The 18,303-nt window shown below is 42.4% G+C and overlaps 1 protein-coding gene across 6 annotated transcripts in view; it reads left to right on the top strand.

Moving 5' to 3' along the window:
• Nucleotides 1–18,303, top strand: part of IKZF2 (IKAROS family zinc finger 2) — a 124,791-nt gene that overhangs the window by 86,622 nt on the left and 19,866 nt on the right. For all 6 annotated transcript variants that reach the window (XM_009945318.2, XM_075430345.1, XM_009945325.2 and 3 more), the window contains exon 6: nucleotides 14,228–14,365. In XM_009945318.2, coding sequence (XP_009943620.1) covers nucleotides 14,228–14,365 — 138 coding nt within the window. The remainder of the gene's footprint in view (nucleotides 1–14,227; nucleotides 14,366–18,303) is intronic.

Below are 18,303 nucleotides of genomic sequence, written 5' to 3'. Positions count from 1 at the left end.
AAATGAGAATGTCTAGATTTTTTTACAGTGAACCTGTACTGAACTCTGTGTGACTCTCCTCCTATTTATAACCCTGTGTGAAGTTCAAGGAAACTTGTCCTGGAGGTTTCCCATGAGAGGGAACTGTGTTTTTACCCGACTAAAGCTCTCTGGATATTTTCCCATTTTTTATTTGATTTAAGTGTGAACTTTCTCCACCCTCTGCCCCTCCTTCCTTTCTGGAGTGGTTAGAGAGGTTGATTACAGCCAGGATTACACAAGAGGTGCCAGTTGCACACATGTTTTGCATAACTGTGCTGTGTTGATTTCAGACAGGGTGCCCCAAGTTCCCTCCGTGTCTTGCAACAGAGTCAAGATCTCTATCTTCATTCCTGAAGCTGGAGAAATGCTGTTGAGGCCCTGCCTATTGAAACTTTGACAAAGAGCACCTGGCTGGGACGCTCCCCAACCACACAGTTATTTATATGCTGCAAAGCACTTGCTTTCGGAAAAGCCTCTAGTTCAAGGTTGCTCATTCTTTTTGTATTAAATATGCAAGAGTCGCTGTACCTATGTGGGAAGCACTGGAAGGGATCAGCGGAACAGTGTAATTCAGCAGGATCTTCAACGTCAGGCAACAGAGTTCCCTGGGATACTGCTGCTGCCCTGAAACTCCTGCCCAGAGAGCTGGCTACTCTGTATTAAGGATGAGGGAACGTGGTCCCCAAGCACATGTCCTTCCCCTCCCTTCCAGTGAGACAGGAGTGAATGCGCTCACATGCTCTGAGACGGTCAAGGGCCCATGGTGAGGATCCTGACCAGAAAATTAAGACAAGCTCATCCCAGTGCTGATTCTGGGGCCAGTTCGTCGTGGCTCTTATCCTCAGAAGCACTGAGGTCTACTTGATTTCGGTGAGAATTAGGGGGTTTGGCAGCCAGAGTCTTAGCCTGTGTTTCAGTTCCTTTTGCTGGGAAATAGGTACTTTCTTCCCTTGCTTCTTTTCAGTTTGGAGTGGAAGTGTAGGACAGCAGAGGGTCTTCCCCCAAGCTGAATAGGACCAGGGCTGTTCTGAGCTGCCTGTGGCATGGTGCTGTATCATGGGATAGAGCTGGTCTCATGGATAGGCAGAGCCCAGATGATTTAAGGGCTGCAGGCTCTCCCTAGAAAATAAATCATATGCAAAGGATACACTGCCGAGAGTCTGATGATGAAATTTCTGTATAGAAAAGAGACATGGGCCATAGACTGTCTCTCACTTGGATACCCTTCATGTGCATGCATTTTGCTTGTCTCCTTGGAGACAGTGGCTTGTCTGAGAGCAGCTAGCCTTGGCTAGGAAAGGCCTGACATTTCTGGTTTGTGTGATGAAGCTGTGCTGCTGAATTTTCCCACAACGACAGAGTCTTGATTTGATACGAGCATAAGCAGTTCTGTACAAGGTTATCGCGTGAGCATTTCTCTAGTACCTCTCTGGGGACACCGCTTGAGACCCTGGTGTGAAAGACAGGTTCGAAGATTCTTGAGGAGAGCCTGGCAATCCCCATCCCTTGGATATCAGAAATGTTTGTGAAATTTCTCCCTTCTCTTTCCTTCTGCCAAAGAGCTGAGTCAGCTGGACTGGCATGTCTGGAACTCTGTGGCACTGCGAGCAGGCAGGCTGCCAGCTGCATTACACACTGCATCCAAAGGAACACGTCACTCCTCCCTCTCTCTCTTTCTTTTTTTTTTTTTTCTTTCCCCTCCCTGTGCAATCTCCACCCTCTCCCTTTATTTTTCCTTGTTGATCCGTGTAGGTGAGTCAGAGAAACCTGCTCATCCGCAACCTGTTCCTTCTTGCCAAATCCTGGAGCAGCACTCCCAGTTCTTGTTAGGTGTCAGGAATAGGTTATGAAAACAAAAACTGATACAGACAGTGTACTGGGTGTAGAGTGCATACTGTAGGTGAAAATTAAATGCGTAGTGAATGTGCCACTTACAATGTGTTCCTAATAGAGTGATGTCTTTTGTAGGAGGCACTTTATTCTGTGATTCATATATAATATTAGTTTTCTTCCTATAAAACACCAGAATGGAACAGGGAAATTATTTAAGGCATAAGTAAGAGCACATTTAGGGAGAAAAGCCATCTGAACTCCACTGGATTTTAAAACAGCAGGAGAGTGGAAATTTTCTAGTAGGAAAATAGGTGATTAACGAAAGTGTTTTTGAGCAAAACATCTGAGCTTTTGGTATCAATTGTAGTGTTACCAGTCTGAAGAAACTCCATTGATATTGGCACAGTCCCTCTGAGTTTACGCTTTTGGTGTGTTTCTGACCCCAGGAATGAAAAAATCATGAATCTGAATCCCACAGATCATAGACACTTACAAGAGAGAGTGAAAGGTGGTAAACTGGCCTTTTTATTTACCTTACAATATTTATGTCATGTGTGGAGAGGGAGTGAGAAAACATGCAAACTAACTTCCTCTCTTTGGTCAACTTGACTCCAGGAGCTGGAAGCTGAAGGAAAGCATAATACCATATCTGACTTAAGGTGAAATCACAGTTGTTGGTAATGCTGTAGGATCAGGTCTGTCTCAATATATCCATAGCTACGTTTCCATCAAGCAACATCAAAAGATTGATTTTTGGCATGTTTTGTTGGAATGGAGCTGCTCAGCTTCAAAGAATAGATCATCCACCAGGAAAAGTGCTTTGTTTGGCTTTTACGTGCCACAGTAAAATGTCCACATTACCTATATTTTGAAAAATGTATCCATCGTGTTCATATCATTAGTCTTCTACAAGCAATGAGCTTGTCTCAGGGGCTAATGATAAGCCAACTTCAGGAGACTGCAAGTAGAGTTTTGGCTGAGATGCACGAGAAAACCTCATTGGTCAGCGTGAAGTCCAGAATGCATTTGACCTGGCTGGTAGTCCCTGGGATAGGATTGCACCATTGGTGAAGAGAAGGGAAAGGGCCGCTTTGTGTCAGGTAATACATAACTCAGTGAGAGGCGGTCATTTCCCAGAGAGTTTAAGTCCAAGACAAGAAGACAGCAAGGTTTACCGCCCAACCACCTTCTGCAGAGGATGAACCTAGAATACAGGCAAAAAGGGACTCATCAAAGGCATTCAAGACATCAGTGTTGCAGATGGGAATGAACCCAGAGGTCCTAAATCCCCGTCCACTGACTCAGTTACAAGACCTTCCACACACCAAGGAAAAAAAAAAAAAAAAAGAAAAGAAGTAAGAAAATGAGAGAAAGAGATTCTTCTTCTCCCAGGTATTGAGAAATTAGAAGTTTTACACCCTTTCGCTCTTGATTCAGTCTTCATGGAGAAATCATCTCTTTTAAATAGCCTAGTGGAGGCTTCAGTACGAATTTTTGTTTGGGGGTTTTCTGTCAAGGAATGCAGGTAAGCATATTCAGTGTTTCCTAAATGTCCTGTTTTTGTAGGAAACCTTTTTAAAGTACTTTTGGATGTTTAGAGAGCTCTGGTTTGTGTTCTGCAGCTTTTCTGTCTTTACTTTCAGCCCAAGCAGCTGCTTTTTCTTTCCTTCTTTTCTTTTTCTTCCTTTTGGTTTAATTTCACACCCGTATTTAACTTGGTTTCGTTTTGTCTGCCTCCTTTTCAGCTACGACAACAGTTTCTGTATCTATCCAGGGCTTGTAGTGCAAAACTAATAACACCAAAAAAAAAACATCCTAAAACCCAAAATCTTTCCTCCCTCCCTTCTCATTCTCTCCACTGAGCAAACTTAAAAAATCCTGGGTTTTAGAAAGTGAGCTGGAACTGTCATTATATATTTTTTTGTGTTACCAAAAAAATGCAACTAGGAAAGATATTGAGGCGAAAAGGAGTTGCTGAATTTTATTACCCAGAAGATTAATGTAGCTTCAATGTCAGACATAGATACTTGACGCAGAGGTTTGTGCTAGAACAGAAGCTGTTAAGTATCCCAGATTCATCTCTGAGAGTTAAAGGATCCCATCATCCTTTAGAAGATATTTTTACTGTTAATTTTTTCTGTGCTAAGAACTGTCTTCATAAAAAAGTCATCCTGGCTTCCCCCTGCCAAGTACTATGCCTATCTTGGAACATGGAGCAGTGAACACCACAAGTGTTGGTGATGAGCGTGGTGGGGAAAGGAGGCGTGTGTCCAGCCCTGGTGGAAGCAGATTCATTTGCCTTAATGAAGCTGGGGTAAATGTGATGGGATCTGGGATAAGCTTTTGGGAGCAGTGAGCTGCTCCATGGAGGCCCTTACTGGAGGACCCTTTAGCATGAGGCTTTCAGAAGTACACAGCACAGCTTGGCTCACCACTGCCTGCTTGAGAAGAGTCCGACCCTTATTTCAAGCTCCTCTGTAACACTGGTGGTAACTGTATATGTTTTCAGGCAGAGAGCAACAGGAGCAGGTAGGAAAATTGCATAGGTAAAAGGAGGCAGTCAGCTCTTTTTGACCTCATTTGACATCTGTGCAAGAGATGAGAAAAGCACATGCTTGAACAGCAGATCTTTACGAAGCTAACACAAAGGCATGGGCCACACTGGTTCTTGGGCAGTAAGGAGAGTACGAATGAAAATTTTCACGTCCCAAAGGAGCCCATTAGTTTCACAGGCTGACCTGGTTTTGGAAACAAGGTTCCCTTCACTGCTGGCCTTGATCAAAATAAGTGATAACTCCCAACTTCAGTATTAGGAAAAGAAGAGGAGCTGTCAATGTTATTCCTCCCATGTTGCTGTTATCTTCATGACAGCTTGGTGTTAATAGTCTATTTCCAAAACTTTGACAATGACAAGAAAAGAGAAAACTTACTTATGTAAAGGGAAACTTGAGTGCATTCTCCCTATCTCCTAATATGTGACATAAATTGAAAGATGCTAGGTTTTTTTTCTTGTGCGGGAGCATGTAGATGGAACAGTGGAACTCATTGCCACAGTATAAGAAGCAATGCGCTAGAAATAAGGGATTGTTCGGTGTTTTTATGCAGAAGGAAACTATCTAGTACTATAGTGAGAGTTAAATGCTGTGTGTTCTCTCTGTCTCCCTTTGTTTATGTCATATAAAAGAACTGCTAACACTGTGTTTGGCACTGCTTGCTTCAAATAACTCATAGATTCTGTTGGCTTTATAATGCCAAAGGGCTTCTGCAAGATATGCAAAGGGGCAGCACTTGGCATAAATAGAAACTTTAAGTACCTGATGTAAACTGACTTCAGGGTATTGCTTCCATTGATACTGCCTGCGAATTTAGCTGAAATCTACATTTGATTTGCCCATTTTTTGGGGGGGACACCCTAAAACAAACAAAAGCACTTGTCGAGGGAGTGTTTGTCCAGCAGCATTCCTGATCTGCACCGAGGTACCCACACCCTGCACTGCCTGTATAAGCTGTTCCTCTTTGCCTGCAGTTGGTTGCTGCGGCGCTTGGCTTGCGATGGCATGTGGATCTCCAGCCACCTCCTTAAATTCCTGCTGAGCTGTGGCATTGATGGGGATTGGACAGGACAGGGCAGAGAAGAACTGCAGACCAAATTAAACTTGTTTTTTGTTTTTCCTGCTCGCTGTGTCTGGGAGAAGGGTTAAAATTAAGAGAAGCCAATAAGTGCATTTTGGAAGGCTTGTCGTGTGAACCAATTAACACTCCGCTTATCAAGTCGACTTAAATATAATGTTAAAGATCTGAAGTGGAGTGGAAAGTACAGAGCTGGTACATACAGTTAAGGTTTAACCTCCGTGGTAAGACGGTTCCCACCCGCATCCAGATAGTGCAGAGGCACTGCAGGGAGGAGGCTCCTTTCCGAAGTCACTTCTCTTGTATTTGTTGCAAGGCCTCTCCCCCTTTAAAAGTAAGTTGCTGTAAACCTGGCTGCCTTTAAGCGATCTTGAAGCTGACCAGGTGATAAAACACCCAGTTATTTTGTGGACTTCCTGGGGTTTTTTTAGTTTATCTCACCACCAGAGTGCTATTTAAACAAAGTCCCTTTTTAATAGTATTTAACCATTTCGGAACTGGTGTACAATTCCTGGGACACCCCCCACCCAGTGCCAGGGGTGCCTGGAGGACTGGGACATGTTGGTATGGGACAAGGACAGTGCACCCAGTTCAGTGGCCTCACAGCACAAGTGTAGAACATTTGCACTTGAAATTTTCAAATAAGTATGGGAGGGAATGTGAAAGCTCCATTGCCATTAGTATAAACTAAAAAATGAGTCAAGTGCCTTTTGTCAGCTTTGAAGTTCTTATATGAAAAGAAATATAGGTAAGCCAAGAGAAATATATGAGGAGAGCTTCTTTGTGGTGCAGTGTATGTTTGTTGGGACATGCAATTGGAGCAGGTAACTCTGAATTTCGTCTTTTTCAGAACTAAATACGACGTTAGTGTCCTTATCTACATTTTCCTTGATCTTGTGTGTAATTTATTTGCATGGTTTTACACAGGCAGGTACTTTTTCCTTCTTTTTTCACACATACATTGATACGTCATACAAACCTGCAAAGTGAACTCTTTGTCTTCTGTGCTGCAAAGGAAGATGTTGAGGTGTAAGATTCTTGCTTTTCTGTTTTTAATTATTTAATGGGTGCTGCAAGACTGGCAGAAGCCCTGCAAGTATCTGGTCTGTTAAGGAGATTTCAGTAATTCTGTGACAGTGCCGATGAAACAAGAGTTTGTTTGTTTGTTAAACTTCTGGCACAAAAATGCCACCTACTTATTTATAACCCTTGTGGCAGATTGGAACATTGTTTTATCTGTAAAATCCTGCAGATCACTTGATAAATAAACACAATCTGATGAATCAGATTAAATAACAGAGCCACCAGTAGCTGCAAGATAAATTGTCATAAAGTACTGAAGTAATAAAAGGCTGCAAGCAGAAACATCTTGAAAGTACAAAGGACCCCAACCCCTCAGCTGTTGTACATGAGCTCTAATGTTTACTGATTTACACTCGATTCTGGCTGTGTGTTTTATACATAGAGAAGGTACACATGCTTTAAAGTTGCTCCTGACCAGTGTATTTACTTCTTCTTTGCATGTGCATGTTTTTGTGGTCCGTTCCAGTCAAAATGTCTCACGGATGAAGTCTTTGGGGTTTATATATAATCTGATGTTTAACACTGCTTGCAGCAGAGGATCAGGGGAGAGCTGAAGACTAGTACAGTAAGCTACCTGCTTATTTTACAATACCGTAAACAACTGACAGGTAGATGCAGGTGTCAAGCTGCTGGTTTGTGCCCTGGAGATATTTATAGGAAAGGCAAGCATGTCTAGAAAACAAAGGGTGTGTAGGTGCAAAGTTTTGCCATTGCTTTACTGCATGTGGATGTACTACAAGTACCTGGTAGTGTTTCACTGCTAGCTGCATAGGACTACTGGAATAGTACGTGGTAATTGTTGACAGAAATAACTTATCATTGACTGTCGCCGTGCAAAAAGTCAGGACAAGCCATTTTTCATTTGCTGGGAAGCTCACAAATTATTGAACAGTCACATATATATCAACAGGCAATTGATAATAATCTTTACGAAGAGGTGTCGGGCCGTGAGGTTCCGACGTGAGTCAAGTGCTGTATTTCAAGCTCCAAGTTAAGAAAGTACTAGTTGCTTAATGACATGTATGTAGGCTTCTCCTGTTGTAATGCTGCAATTTGGTTTTTGAACCTTTTGAGGTGTCTAGAGTGTCCAGCATCCTTTTCAAGCAGAGATCTAGCTGTATGGTCTCCTCTACCGCATGGTCTAGTGAACTTTACCACGTGACACCATGAACCCTAACACTTGGCCCATAATCTAAAAAGCGCTTGTAGAATGGAGACATCGGAACTCCATGAGGTCCAGAAAAGTTACCTGCATCCCATGAAACCTACTCCAGGTATCACTGCCTCTGCTTGGACTGGCAAGCATTAAAAGATTAAGGCAAAGTTTTCATAATGTGGTTAAGAGATTTGATTCTTTCTGGAAATCAGACTGCTTTAAGGTATCGCAGGTTGTGCCCTCAGAAGTGGAGGTACTTGACACTGTGCATTGCACGTCTGTGTGTTTGTCTGCTGTGTAGCAGCCTGGAGCCTTATTTTAGATGTTTACATGTTGTGACTTCTGAGTGCAGGTTGTCTTGGACAGTCTAGGGTTAGCTGTGGGACTTACCGTTATTTCGAAACTCCACTATATACAGATTATTTTGTGTGTGTGTGTATAATCTCCCAGGCAAAAAAAAAAAGGCAACAAATCAAAGAGCCCCCATGAATTTCAATGAACGCATTTACAGTCATTAAGCACAGCAGCGAGATACAGCATCGGAGTGGGAGGCGGTTTCCTTTGCAAAGCTGCGTGCTGCTCAGAGCCAGCATGGGCTTTGGTCTCACTTTAATTTTTTTTTTTTTGTGATTAATTCGTTCAGGGGTCTATTATTCATGTAAATATTTTTGTGTGTGAAGCTTTGAGCTACGCAGCTCTAGAAAAGCTGAAGAGCGCCGTTTAATTACAGCAGCGAGCCGGAGGGGCCGTGTATGGCCTCGCTTGCAGCCTCAGCCCTCCCTCGAAACCTCAGCGCTGCCTCAACCCTCCCTGGCTCTGGCATTGCTTCCACGGCTTGGGGAGGCTGGAGGTGGGAAGGACCGCAGCAGCTATTGCATCCACCTTTGTGTGACTGTTGCACACTCTCTTTTTTGTCCTGTGTGGTGTTAAATGTCACTAAACGCAGGGGCATTTTACATTTCCCTGGGCTGACGGTTTCACGGCCTGAAAGGACACCATGCCTGCAAATTGCCTGATATGCCACCTATTTTTTTTCTCATTTCATTTTCTTATTCCTGCTTGATTCTCTTCTCTGCGCTATCCTAAATATCTCCTCCCGCTCTTTAATGTTCACTCCCATATCTAATAAAATCACAGTGTATTATTAAGTCCTTAATTTCTCAATAGAGATACAGGACGTATTTTTCTGTGTCTACCTACTTGTGTGAGCTTCACCACATTAGCCTCTGTGCATCTCGCAAAGTGCATGAATTCATTTACATGCTGTGAAGAAGGGAGTTATTACCTTAATCATACGTATGAATAATTGAAGCACAGGAAATCAGAATAACTTGCCTGCAGTCACAAAATTTGTAGCATAACTAAGAGTTGAACCCTATGCTCCCTAGTCACAACCTAGTGCCTTAATCATATTTCCTACCTTTGTGTTAAAACTGATCTTACTGGGACAAGTCCCGTTCAAGGCGAAGGGCTGCTTTGTGGTAGGCACTGTGTAACTGCAGAACAGCTCCCCTCTCCCAGGCAGCTTCCAGTTTTAGGCAAGGAAGAAGAAATAATGAGTTAACACTGGTTGTGATTATGACAGAAAATTCTGCACCCTCACTGATGTGTGTCAGCCCCAAAGAACATTTTAACTTTTTCGATGCTGCTTCGGAAAGCTTCAGTTGGAGAATACTGGGGTCTCCTCCAGCTCTGGGGTGCTAGGGGCCAGGTGGGAGTTCGGATTTTACATAAGTAAGTCGCACTCGGTGTGCTACGATCAGAGGGACTTCCTCAGACCGAAAGTAGCTACGTCAGATGGCCACTTAGTTCAGGAGTGCTGACTGGCTTCCCTTCCGAGGCCCTGATGGGGCAATAATGCAAAAATAATAAAAGTCCGGTACAAAGGTCAGTGCAAAGTCTCTAGTCCTTGGATTGGGCTGACATACGTCACACAGCCGAAGTAACGCCCTTTCCTCTATAAACTGGTCACCTTAGTGGTTGAGCTGTCGCAGGAACTCGGGGCATGGGCAGGTGGATGAGAAGGAGTTCTGTTCTGCGCTGCTGCTGCAGAGAACGTGGTACCCAAAACAGGGAAATGTGGGAGCAGTTAATCCTGACTGCTGAAAGCGGTGCATGTTTTGTCGTTGGTCTTAATGGAGGCAGGATTTTAGCTCAGCAAAGTATATCATTGCTCTTAACCTGTTCTGTAAGCCTTTCTCATGTTATATGCTTGTGGCAAGATATTACCTGGGATGCCTTGTTAGTTCCCTTTGACTTACTTTATGTTCTGCTATGCACTCCCATCTCTTTTGAGAACAGAATGCTGCGTGAATGCCTTACGGGCTCTTTCTCTTTCACTAACCTTTTTTTATGACTTTAAAGAAGTTTCCTTAGGCCCAAGTCTGCTTTCTGTCTTGAATGTTGACCTTGGAGTTACACCATCTCATTGTCACTGCATGCAGACTTCTCAGCTATCAAAGTTCACCCACAGGATTCAAAGTATTCCTAACTCGGAAACACCTTGCCTTTTATGTCCTCCTCCTCTTCCCCCTCCTCTCTCCACATGAGCATTTTAATTTCACAAGCAAACTCCGTTTCTCTGTGAATTTCAGCGAGTGGTTTACCTGTTTCATGGTAAAAATTGTACTTCAAATTTAAATGTCTTTTTCACTGTGACTGTCATAATATTTTCCATTTGAGGCTGAGACTCCACTGTGGGTTTTCTGTGCCATACTGTCATCTGTATGAATCTGAGCTTAAATGCGTGGAAATTCTGACATTTTAGTAAGAAATACAAAGCGGGTTTTTTTGTATTTTTCAAGTTAGCTGTTTCATAGTTATGGCCGCTGGGTTTTGCCCAGTACCCTGGTCTTTCCCAGTTCACCAACAGATTGAAGATTTCTCAAGGTTTTGGACTTGTTTGCATTCACTGTGTTGTGTCATTTCTGTAAGAATGAGTGATGGTAATTTTTTGTCTGATTTCTTACCCTGAAAAGGTGATAAAGGAATAATTACCCCAAACTAGGGATTTCCAGACTGACTGCTTGGGTGCCACACTACCATTGGTAGAGGCAGTTATGTGCAATGCCGAATGTGGTGTCCCTGTACCATGGTCTTCAGTGCGGCTCTCGGAGAAGGCAGCTTCATACCAAGCAAGCTGAGCCAAATTTTGTGTGCCTTCACAGTTGAAATGGCTCAGTGGAAGGGGTTCCATGGTGGAAAGAGCTGCCTTCAGTGAGAGCTTGGAGAGGGTTTTGGTAGGCTACAGAACTGTTGAACTCTTTGCCTTCAAGGCAATGGCCTATAGTCCAAGACTGCTTGTGCCCAGTAGTGCAAGTCATAATGTTTTGGGGGCGAATTTTGACTATTCACGTTTACCTACTGTACAGTATTTGACAAAGGCTGACATCTCTCTTGGCGGTCATGTGGTTTCATGTGGTGGTTTGTTATGTGGAACAAAGTATGCTGTTGAGGAGATCACCGGAATTGAATTCTCATATACACTTTTACATCTTTCTACTGGGTAATACAACACATGGAAAAATGTACACCCACTGGCAACGTTCACGTCCACAAATAGATATATTTTAGTCGTGAGTTACTATGAGAATACGAGGGGAAATTTGCAGCTATTTCAATGACTTGACATTTGTCACAATGACAAGGTTTCTAAGATCCATGCTGTAAATGCTACCTCGGCTAGCTGCACCTGTTACCAAATGGGTTGTGACAATTGCTGGTGACACAAACTGCTGCTATCAGAACTGATTCCATTGTGTTCTGACCTGATCAATGCGCTGCAACCAAAGTTACAGTCACTTTGTATGCTTTTATAGTATAAATGAGATTTTACGCATGTGGGGCTGTGATGTGATTGCATCTGTAGAGCAAGCGGGACAAGGAGACAGAGTTTGGAAATTAATCCAAGGTAGCTGTAATCAATTCTACTCAACTGGAGCTCACAAAATATGTTCTTCACGGTTGTGTCTGAGCAGCTTCCAGTTGTATATTAGGCAACATGACCAGCATTTGTCACATGTTGTTTATTCTCTTAGCTTCTCCCCAGAGGAAGGAGCATGTGTGCTGGAGTATTTCTTTCACTGGGGAGTTACGTTCCTCAAATCCCATATTGCATGTAGAAATTGTGGCTTTATCATTAGCTTTTGTCATCTCTATGAACCTTGAAATTTGATGGAATTTGGATGGCTGACCATCACTGGAAAAGCTCAGCCTTGTTGTGTGTGAATAGTTTGTGGAATTGTTGCAATGCAGGGAGCAACCATTTGAAGAGGTGTAATACCAACGTTTTTCTGATTGTTGAATCAATTTTTTGTACTGCGAGCTTGTAGAGGAATATGTTTCTCTGTGCTAAATGATATATTTAATTAATCATAGCTACCTCTGGAATAGCTGAAAGCAATCATCCCTTTCATCTTACAGTTTGTCTAAATTGCTTGATAACTTGGTGTAGCCAAATCAGGTGGGCTATTTCAGCCCTGCTTCAGCTCAGTTAACTTAATCCCTTCAGTTGCGTTGGATATTTTTGATTAGACACAAGTTAGCTTCTAATGAAGCCGTCAAGCTGACAGGCATTGATGCCATCTAGATGCATGATGAAGCATTGTAATGGTGATAACAAAAGTCTTTCCATCCTAGGGAGCTGCCAGTATGTTTTCCTAAAGGTGCTTCCAGAATGAGGTGTCTGGTTTATGTTTAAGAGCTGAGGCTTGATCCAGATCATACACATCAAGGGCAATTAGTCTGGGAATGATAATGAGCCTCACACTCGGCCTCCACTGAGATTCCCAGTACCAATGCCAGTTATGGCAACAGTGTAAGCTAGTGAGCAAAATAAAATAAAGACCACAGCTGTTTAGTTGAAGACACAATACTTTCCTGAGGATAAGCCTTATCTCTAAATAAAGAGAAATAAATTTACAGTATGGAGACATACTAAAAGCAGCTTTTTTTGAGAAATTTGGTTGTGTCACTGAACTGCACATACAAATAAACTTTTTGAGGAAAAACAGAAACTTTCTGTAAGCATGTTTGTTTCATCAAATCCCTTTTTTCTGAAACAAAATCAGTTGAAACTTTTTGACCAGCTCTGATACTGGAGGCTCAGGCACTTTCGTCTTCCATCATATATGTGGGGCACACACTGAGATGTCTGCTAGCCCTACAGAGGCCCCAGAGAATTTCCGTGGGTCTTTCGTGCTTAGGGCTTCAGCCCCAGCGTAAGGAGCCCTCTGCCCAGCTTCTTGTTGGCTACGGGTGTCCTTCCCACAGTTTCCCCTGCATTTTCCCATCCCAGTGGTGACGGTGCATTTTGGCTTCAATTAGTAGAGCTTGGATTTCATTAAGCAAATGACCATGAAAAGCTTTCAATATTGGGACAAACCCAATAGAAACTTGCATATTATCTAACAGAGGATGTTCTCAATTTCTTTGGCTGGAAAGTAAAATTCTTACCTAAGATTTTCAAAACACTGGAAGAAGTTTGACCTTCCTTAACCAGCTCTGAAAATCACAGCCAGTGATGTTTTACTAGACTTGCAGTACTGACTTAATAGCTCTTTAGTTATTAGAGAATAAATGTTCATGTTCTACAAGTTTAAATTATGTTAAAAACCTTTATTAGCGTGGCTTGGCAAAATACACTTCTGGCTGTCTTTCTGGCCTTGGGTTAGGCCATTCTTGTGGTTTCTTAATGACATGCTACGAAAGCGATATACTTTATGAGAATTTGGTGCCAGGTTTTGCATGTATCGAGGCATTTGCCATTTGTTCATAATGCTGCTGAGTGAAACAAAAAAAAATTTTTAAATTGGAGTAGTCTTGCGTTCATCTGGCTTGATTTCACAGTACATGGCCTTTTATATTTTTTATATGTATATATTTATATATATTTCAATATTACCCAGTCTCTGTGAATTACTTGTGGCAGCTCAGTTCTGACGTGTAACAGTGCTGTTACCAAAGTTACTTTGTGTTGTCTTTTATTTTCCAACCTTCCCTTAATAATTTTGGCAAAGTTATCTCAATGGAAGAACAACTTCTCTCAGCCGCGTAATGGAGTCCCCCGCAGTTGGGAGCAGAATTAGGCTACTGGGGCAGCCCATTTTTCTGATGGCAACTGTTCGTACCATGGGCAAAATGTCTCAGAAGTTTCTTTCCCACAAGACTTGGTGACACGCAGGCAGTGCTGGGGTGTGATTCAGCAGTTTGGTTTGTTTTCCCCTCTTGTCATCTGTTTATTTGCTTTACAACCAACAAGTCCACCTCTTTTTCCTTCTGCTGATGCTGCACATTAGTGTGAAAAACGGATGGGGCGAAGTACCCGGCAGGTGGGAGGGAGGTGTATGCGGTGGGAAAATGGGGCTGGGATAAAGATCTGGGACTTGAGTAACCTTTCTTAGGTGTCTTTCCATCGCGAGAGTGTTTGTTGCAAAGGTGTGATTTTTTTGATAGCAAAAAGTGGGTTGCAGTGGATTTGACCTGATGTTCTTGTTCTTTTCACAGTGGGTAAGCCTCACAAGTGCAACTACTGTGGCCGGAGCTACAAGCAGCGCAGTTCACTGGAGGAGCACAAGGAACGCTGCCACAACTATCTGCAGAATGTCAGTATGGAGGCTGCTGGGCAGGTCATGAGTCACCACGGTGGGTGGAAACCGCCTTTTGAGGTCTTTTGGTCTTGGAGCATCTCCTGCGGGTTTTTTTTCCATCTGGTTTTCTTCTTTCTTTTCAGCTTTGCATCACTTCCATCTTATAGAGTGCTTATACTCAGATAGGCAGGAGGAGAAAAGATGGACTAAAATCCTCACTCTGTCCAACCAGCACTGGTTCGGTTGATTTTTTTTTTTTTTTTAAGCCAGTATTTCACTTTTTAGTATGTATAAATATGCAGACATGAAAATAAAGCGGTCACCTGTGCAAAGTTATCCTAAAAATGAACTAAGCTGGGTATAAATTGTATGGTTTCCCTGTCCTTCCTTTCTGATCGTGACTGATTATAAGAGATAAGGATGGTGGAGTTATTCAGAAGTCATTATTCCTTCTGCCTGTAGTATTATCTTATATCCCAAAAAAGGGAGGGATAGTCATAAAAATCTCCAGAGCAGAGTGGAATTCAACAGTGTTGATGAAAGTAATTATAACCAAAAGAAATGTTTATATGCGTTTACACATGTTAGTATTATGTTAACTGACACTGCATGTGCTAATATACATAAAGACTGAAGATTGCCAAAAAGCTTGTTGAAAGCAAGAAATGTCAAACTCTGTGAATTTGTTTTAAAAAATTTCTGTAGCTATTAGTATGGAGCATAAGGTCTCAGACTGCAGGGTTGTAGGCTTATCTGTAGCACTAAATAGTAAATAGTAGCTGTCCAAAAATTTTTATAATTTCATTCAAAATTAGTGTTTCGTAAGCTCTTCACAGAATCACAGAATGGTAGGGGTTGGAAGGGACCTCTGTGGGTCATCTAGTCCAACCCCCCTGCCGAAGCAGGGTCACCTAGAGCAGGCTGCACAGGACCTTGTCCAGGCGGGTCTTGAATATCTCCAGAGAAGGAGACTCCACAACCTCCCTGGGCAGCCTCATTCCAGGGCTCCGTCACCCTCAGAGGGAAGAAGTTCTTCCTCATGTTCAGACGGAACTTTCTGTGCTTCAGTTTGTGCCCATTGCCCCTTGTCCTGTCACTGGGCACCACTGAAAAGAGCTTGGCCCCATCCTCTTGACACCCACCCTTCAGATATTTATAAGCATTTATTAGGTCCCCTCGCAGCCTTCTCTTCTAAAACTGAACATCTCTTAACTTTTAAAAGTTGTCTTGAGATGTTTTGTACTTGAAGTACTTAAAATTTCTTACTAGTCAGAATATACAAAAATTACACATTTTCCATTTTGATTAAAAATTGCAATATACATAAGAATACTGAAAAGTTAGGTTGTAGGTAAGTGAAAAGGCAAAAGAATGTTTCTTCTTTTTCTTCCATTTTGCTTTTCAGTGTTGAGTGGAGTTATATGGCTTCATTTGGAAATTAATTATGTAAAAGTTCTGAAAGGTCATTTCTAAAAATCTGAAAACACAAGCTGAAAGAGAAAATCTATTCAGCATTTCTAACATGGGGTATTTTTTGGTGGAAAAAAAAATCACCAAAAACTTTTAAAGAGTACTTTTTCATGAGCCCTTTAATCCCATGAAGGCATTCTTAATCTCTTTAATACATATTGCCAAAATGTTCATGCAGCTCTATTAAGGTATTACTATCTTTCTAGACATCCTGGAGACTAAAATCAACATTTAAAATGTAAGAAGTGACTTCAAAGACATTGAAGTTAGTGATTGTCTGCTTTAGGCCTGACTTCACTCTTGTGAAAGTCAGCAGAAAGACTGATTTCAGGGCTTTACTATTTGCAGGTACCTGTTGTGTGCTTGGTCTGTTAGATGGAGTGCTTAGTTGATAGCAGGAGTTTAAATACATGCTCTTCGCTCTACAAGGATGTGCCTGTCATTAACCAGCGAGGTGATGATTTCACTCAGCTTTTCCTTAGGGGAATAACAGTAGGCTGATACAGTTATGACAGCCAGGATTTTTCAGAGATCACGTTGTGGAAGAGCTTGCCAAATTCCACTCAACTTCTGGGTTTATTGTTCAGTTATTTGTTAAAATTTGGTTTACTCTTGTTGATAGTGTACTTCTGAGGAAATGTCAAGCTTATTCTAAGCTCCTTAATGCTATGACAAGAAGGGTAAGTCCTTAACCTTGTCTACCAAAAGACACTGGAATGGTTGACCTTGCATTGATTTTTTTCTACCAACTGAAGTTAAACCAATGCAAACCCTATGTGGACAGTTCTTTTATTTACAGCCTGACTGACTGCTTGGGTTTAAAATAGAAATGTTCACATAACCACTTTACTTTTCTCAATAAAATCAGCTTAAAAGAGCACTTTGAATTCAGCTGATGCCTCTTTCTCCTCTGGGCAAATATGCCTAAGTCTCCCTTGGTGAACGTTTAAGGGATGTTTGATCCGCTGTCTTCGTTGTGCTGTTTCGCAAAGGCATTAGGAGGACAGGGAGCTCCAAATTCAGCTGGGACTGGTAATAAATCTCACCTCACATCCCAGCATCACTCCTGCCTGTGAAGCTCAGCATTAGAGTGAGGGTCATGAGCACCAACCTGTAGAGGTCTGCAGCAAAGTCCTTTCTCCGTGGGACTGTAAAGACGCCAGGGAAGAGTACACAAATGGTTACTCAGTCTAACCCTGATAAAATATATTCATTTCCTTCTCTCCCATGTCACACATGGAAAGGATATTCCTGAGGGTGAGGGAGTGCAGCTTTGGAGACTTTGCTCATGGATTTATTTTGTATCACATTGGGGTTAAGTTTTCCTGACTCTCTTTCGAAAAAGTTTTTAAGTATTTTGTTCTTGCTGAGTGTTTTGAGGCCTCTGGAGGCATTTTGATGTGACTCCTGGTCACAACTTCACCGTTATGCACAGAATAGGTAGAGGCGTGGATTTTCTTATACCTACTGGCATCCTGCTGTAAGGATGCAGGTGGCTGTGCTCAACTAATACGGCCAACATTTAACATCGGTCTAAAGTATTTCTGCAGAGATGAATTGTTCCAGAAAACTGGAGGCAGCCCCTAGAGTATTTGGATTTTTTTCAAGCATCGTGCTCAAGTTGATCAGTTTATAGGCATGCTACAGACATCTACTTGCATGCTTGTGCTGTGGCCTGATGAGACCTTTAATTTCAATTATCTTTGTCTTGCAGATGGCTAGATAACCTAACTAAAGCCACAAGGGGAAGCAAGAGGAGGGGAAGGAGGGCTAGTTTCATTGTGTGGGTAGGAGTGTATAAGTCTCTGGGTCTTCCTCCATACTCTCCCAGGGTGCCAGCTGCTTGCTGAGATGCCCCTCCTTGTGGCTAGGTCCCGTTCCCTGCTCAGCACAATGGCTGCTGCAAGAGAGCTCCCGTGACTTTGTTGTTGGTGATTCTCGGCTAAGCAGTGCTGGTCCTACAGCTAGAAATTAGTCTGTGGTCTCCTAGCTAGCAGAATGTTGGGGGTGACAGAAGTGACAGTCTTTGAATGCCAAGAACGTGACCTTTGTGGGAACAAACAGGGAGAAATGCTGACTGGTAGCTATGGTTTACCCCTGGTTATGTGTTTTTCTCCATCTCCACAAAGCAAAAAAGTTCAGGGAAATTCTTAGAGTGGAGAAGGATAGTCTTTTTAGGAGAAGTCGTCTAGCCCTAGGCTGCGTGAGGCTCAAAGGCCAGCTCCACATAAAACACACAATGGCCCTGCATCCTTCCCTCTTACATAGTTGCTTAAAACATCATTAAAAAGCTGGTCCCGCAGGAGACTTCACTACCAGGGTCCATGGGAATATTTCCTGTCATTTCTCCGCACATGTACACTTTTTTTAAATAGCAATATTGTGAGCTTAGGGAAGGAAATTGAGGTTGATGAAGTAATGCTAATTTATACCATCTGAGACTTAGCCCAGTATCTGTTGTCTACACACAGAAGTATTTATCAGCAAAACGCCCACTGGGTAATTTTTTTACTTCTTTTTTTC

The sequence above is a fragment of the Opisthocomus hoazin genome, chromosome 9, assembly GCF_030867145.1.
Source record: "Opisthocomus hoazin isolate bOpiHoa1 chromosome 9, bOpiHoa1.hap1, whole genome shotgun sequence".
In the NCBI taxonomy this organism is placed as follows: domain Eukaryota; kingdom Metazoa; phylum Chordata; class Aves; order Opisthocomiformes; family Opisthocomidae; genus Opisthocomus; species Opisthocomus hoazin.
Note: the sequence above shows the minus strand (reverse complement) of the source record. Positions and strands in the feature narration are given on the sequence as shown.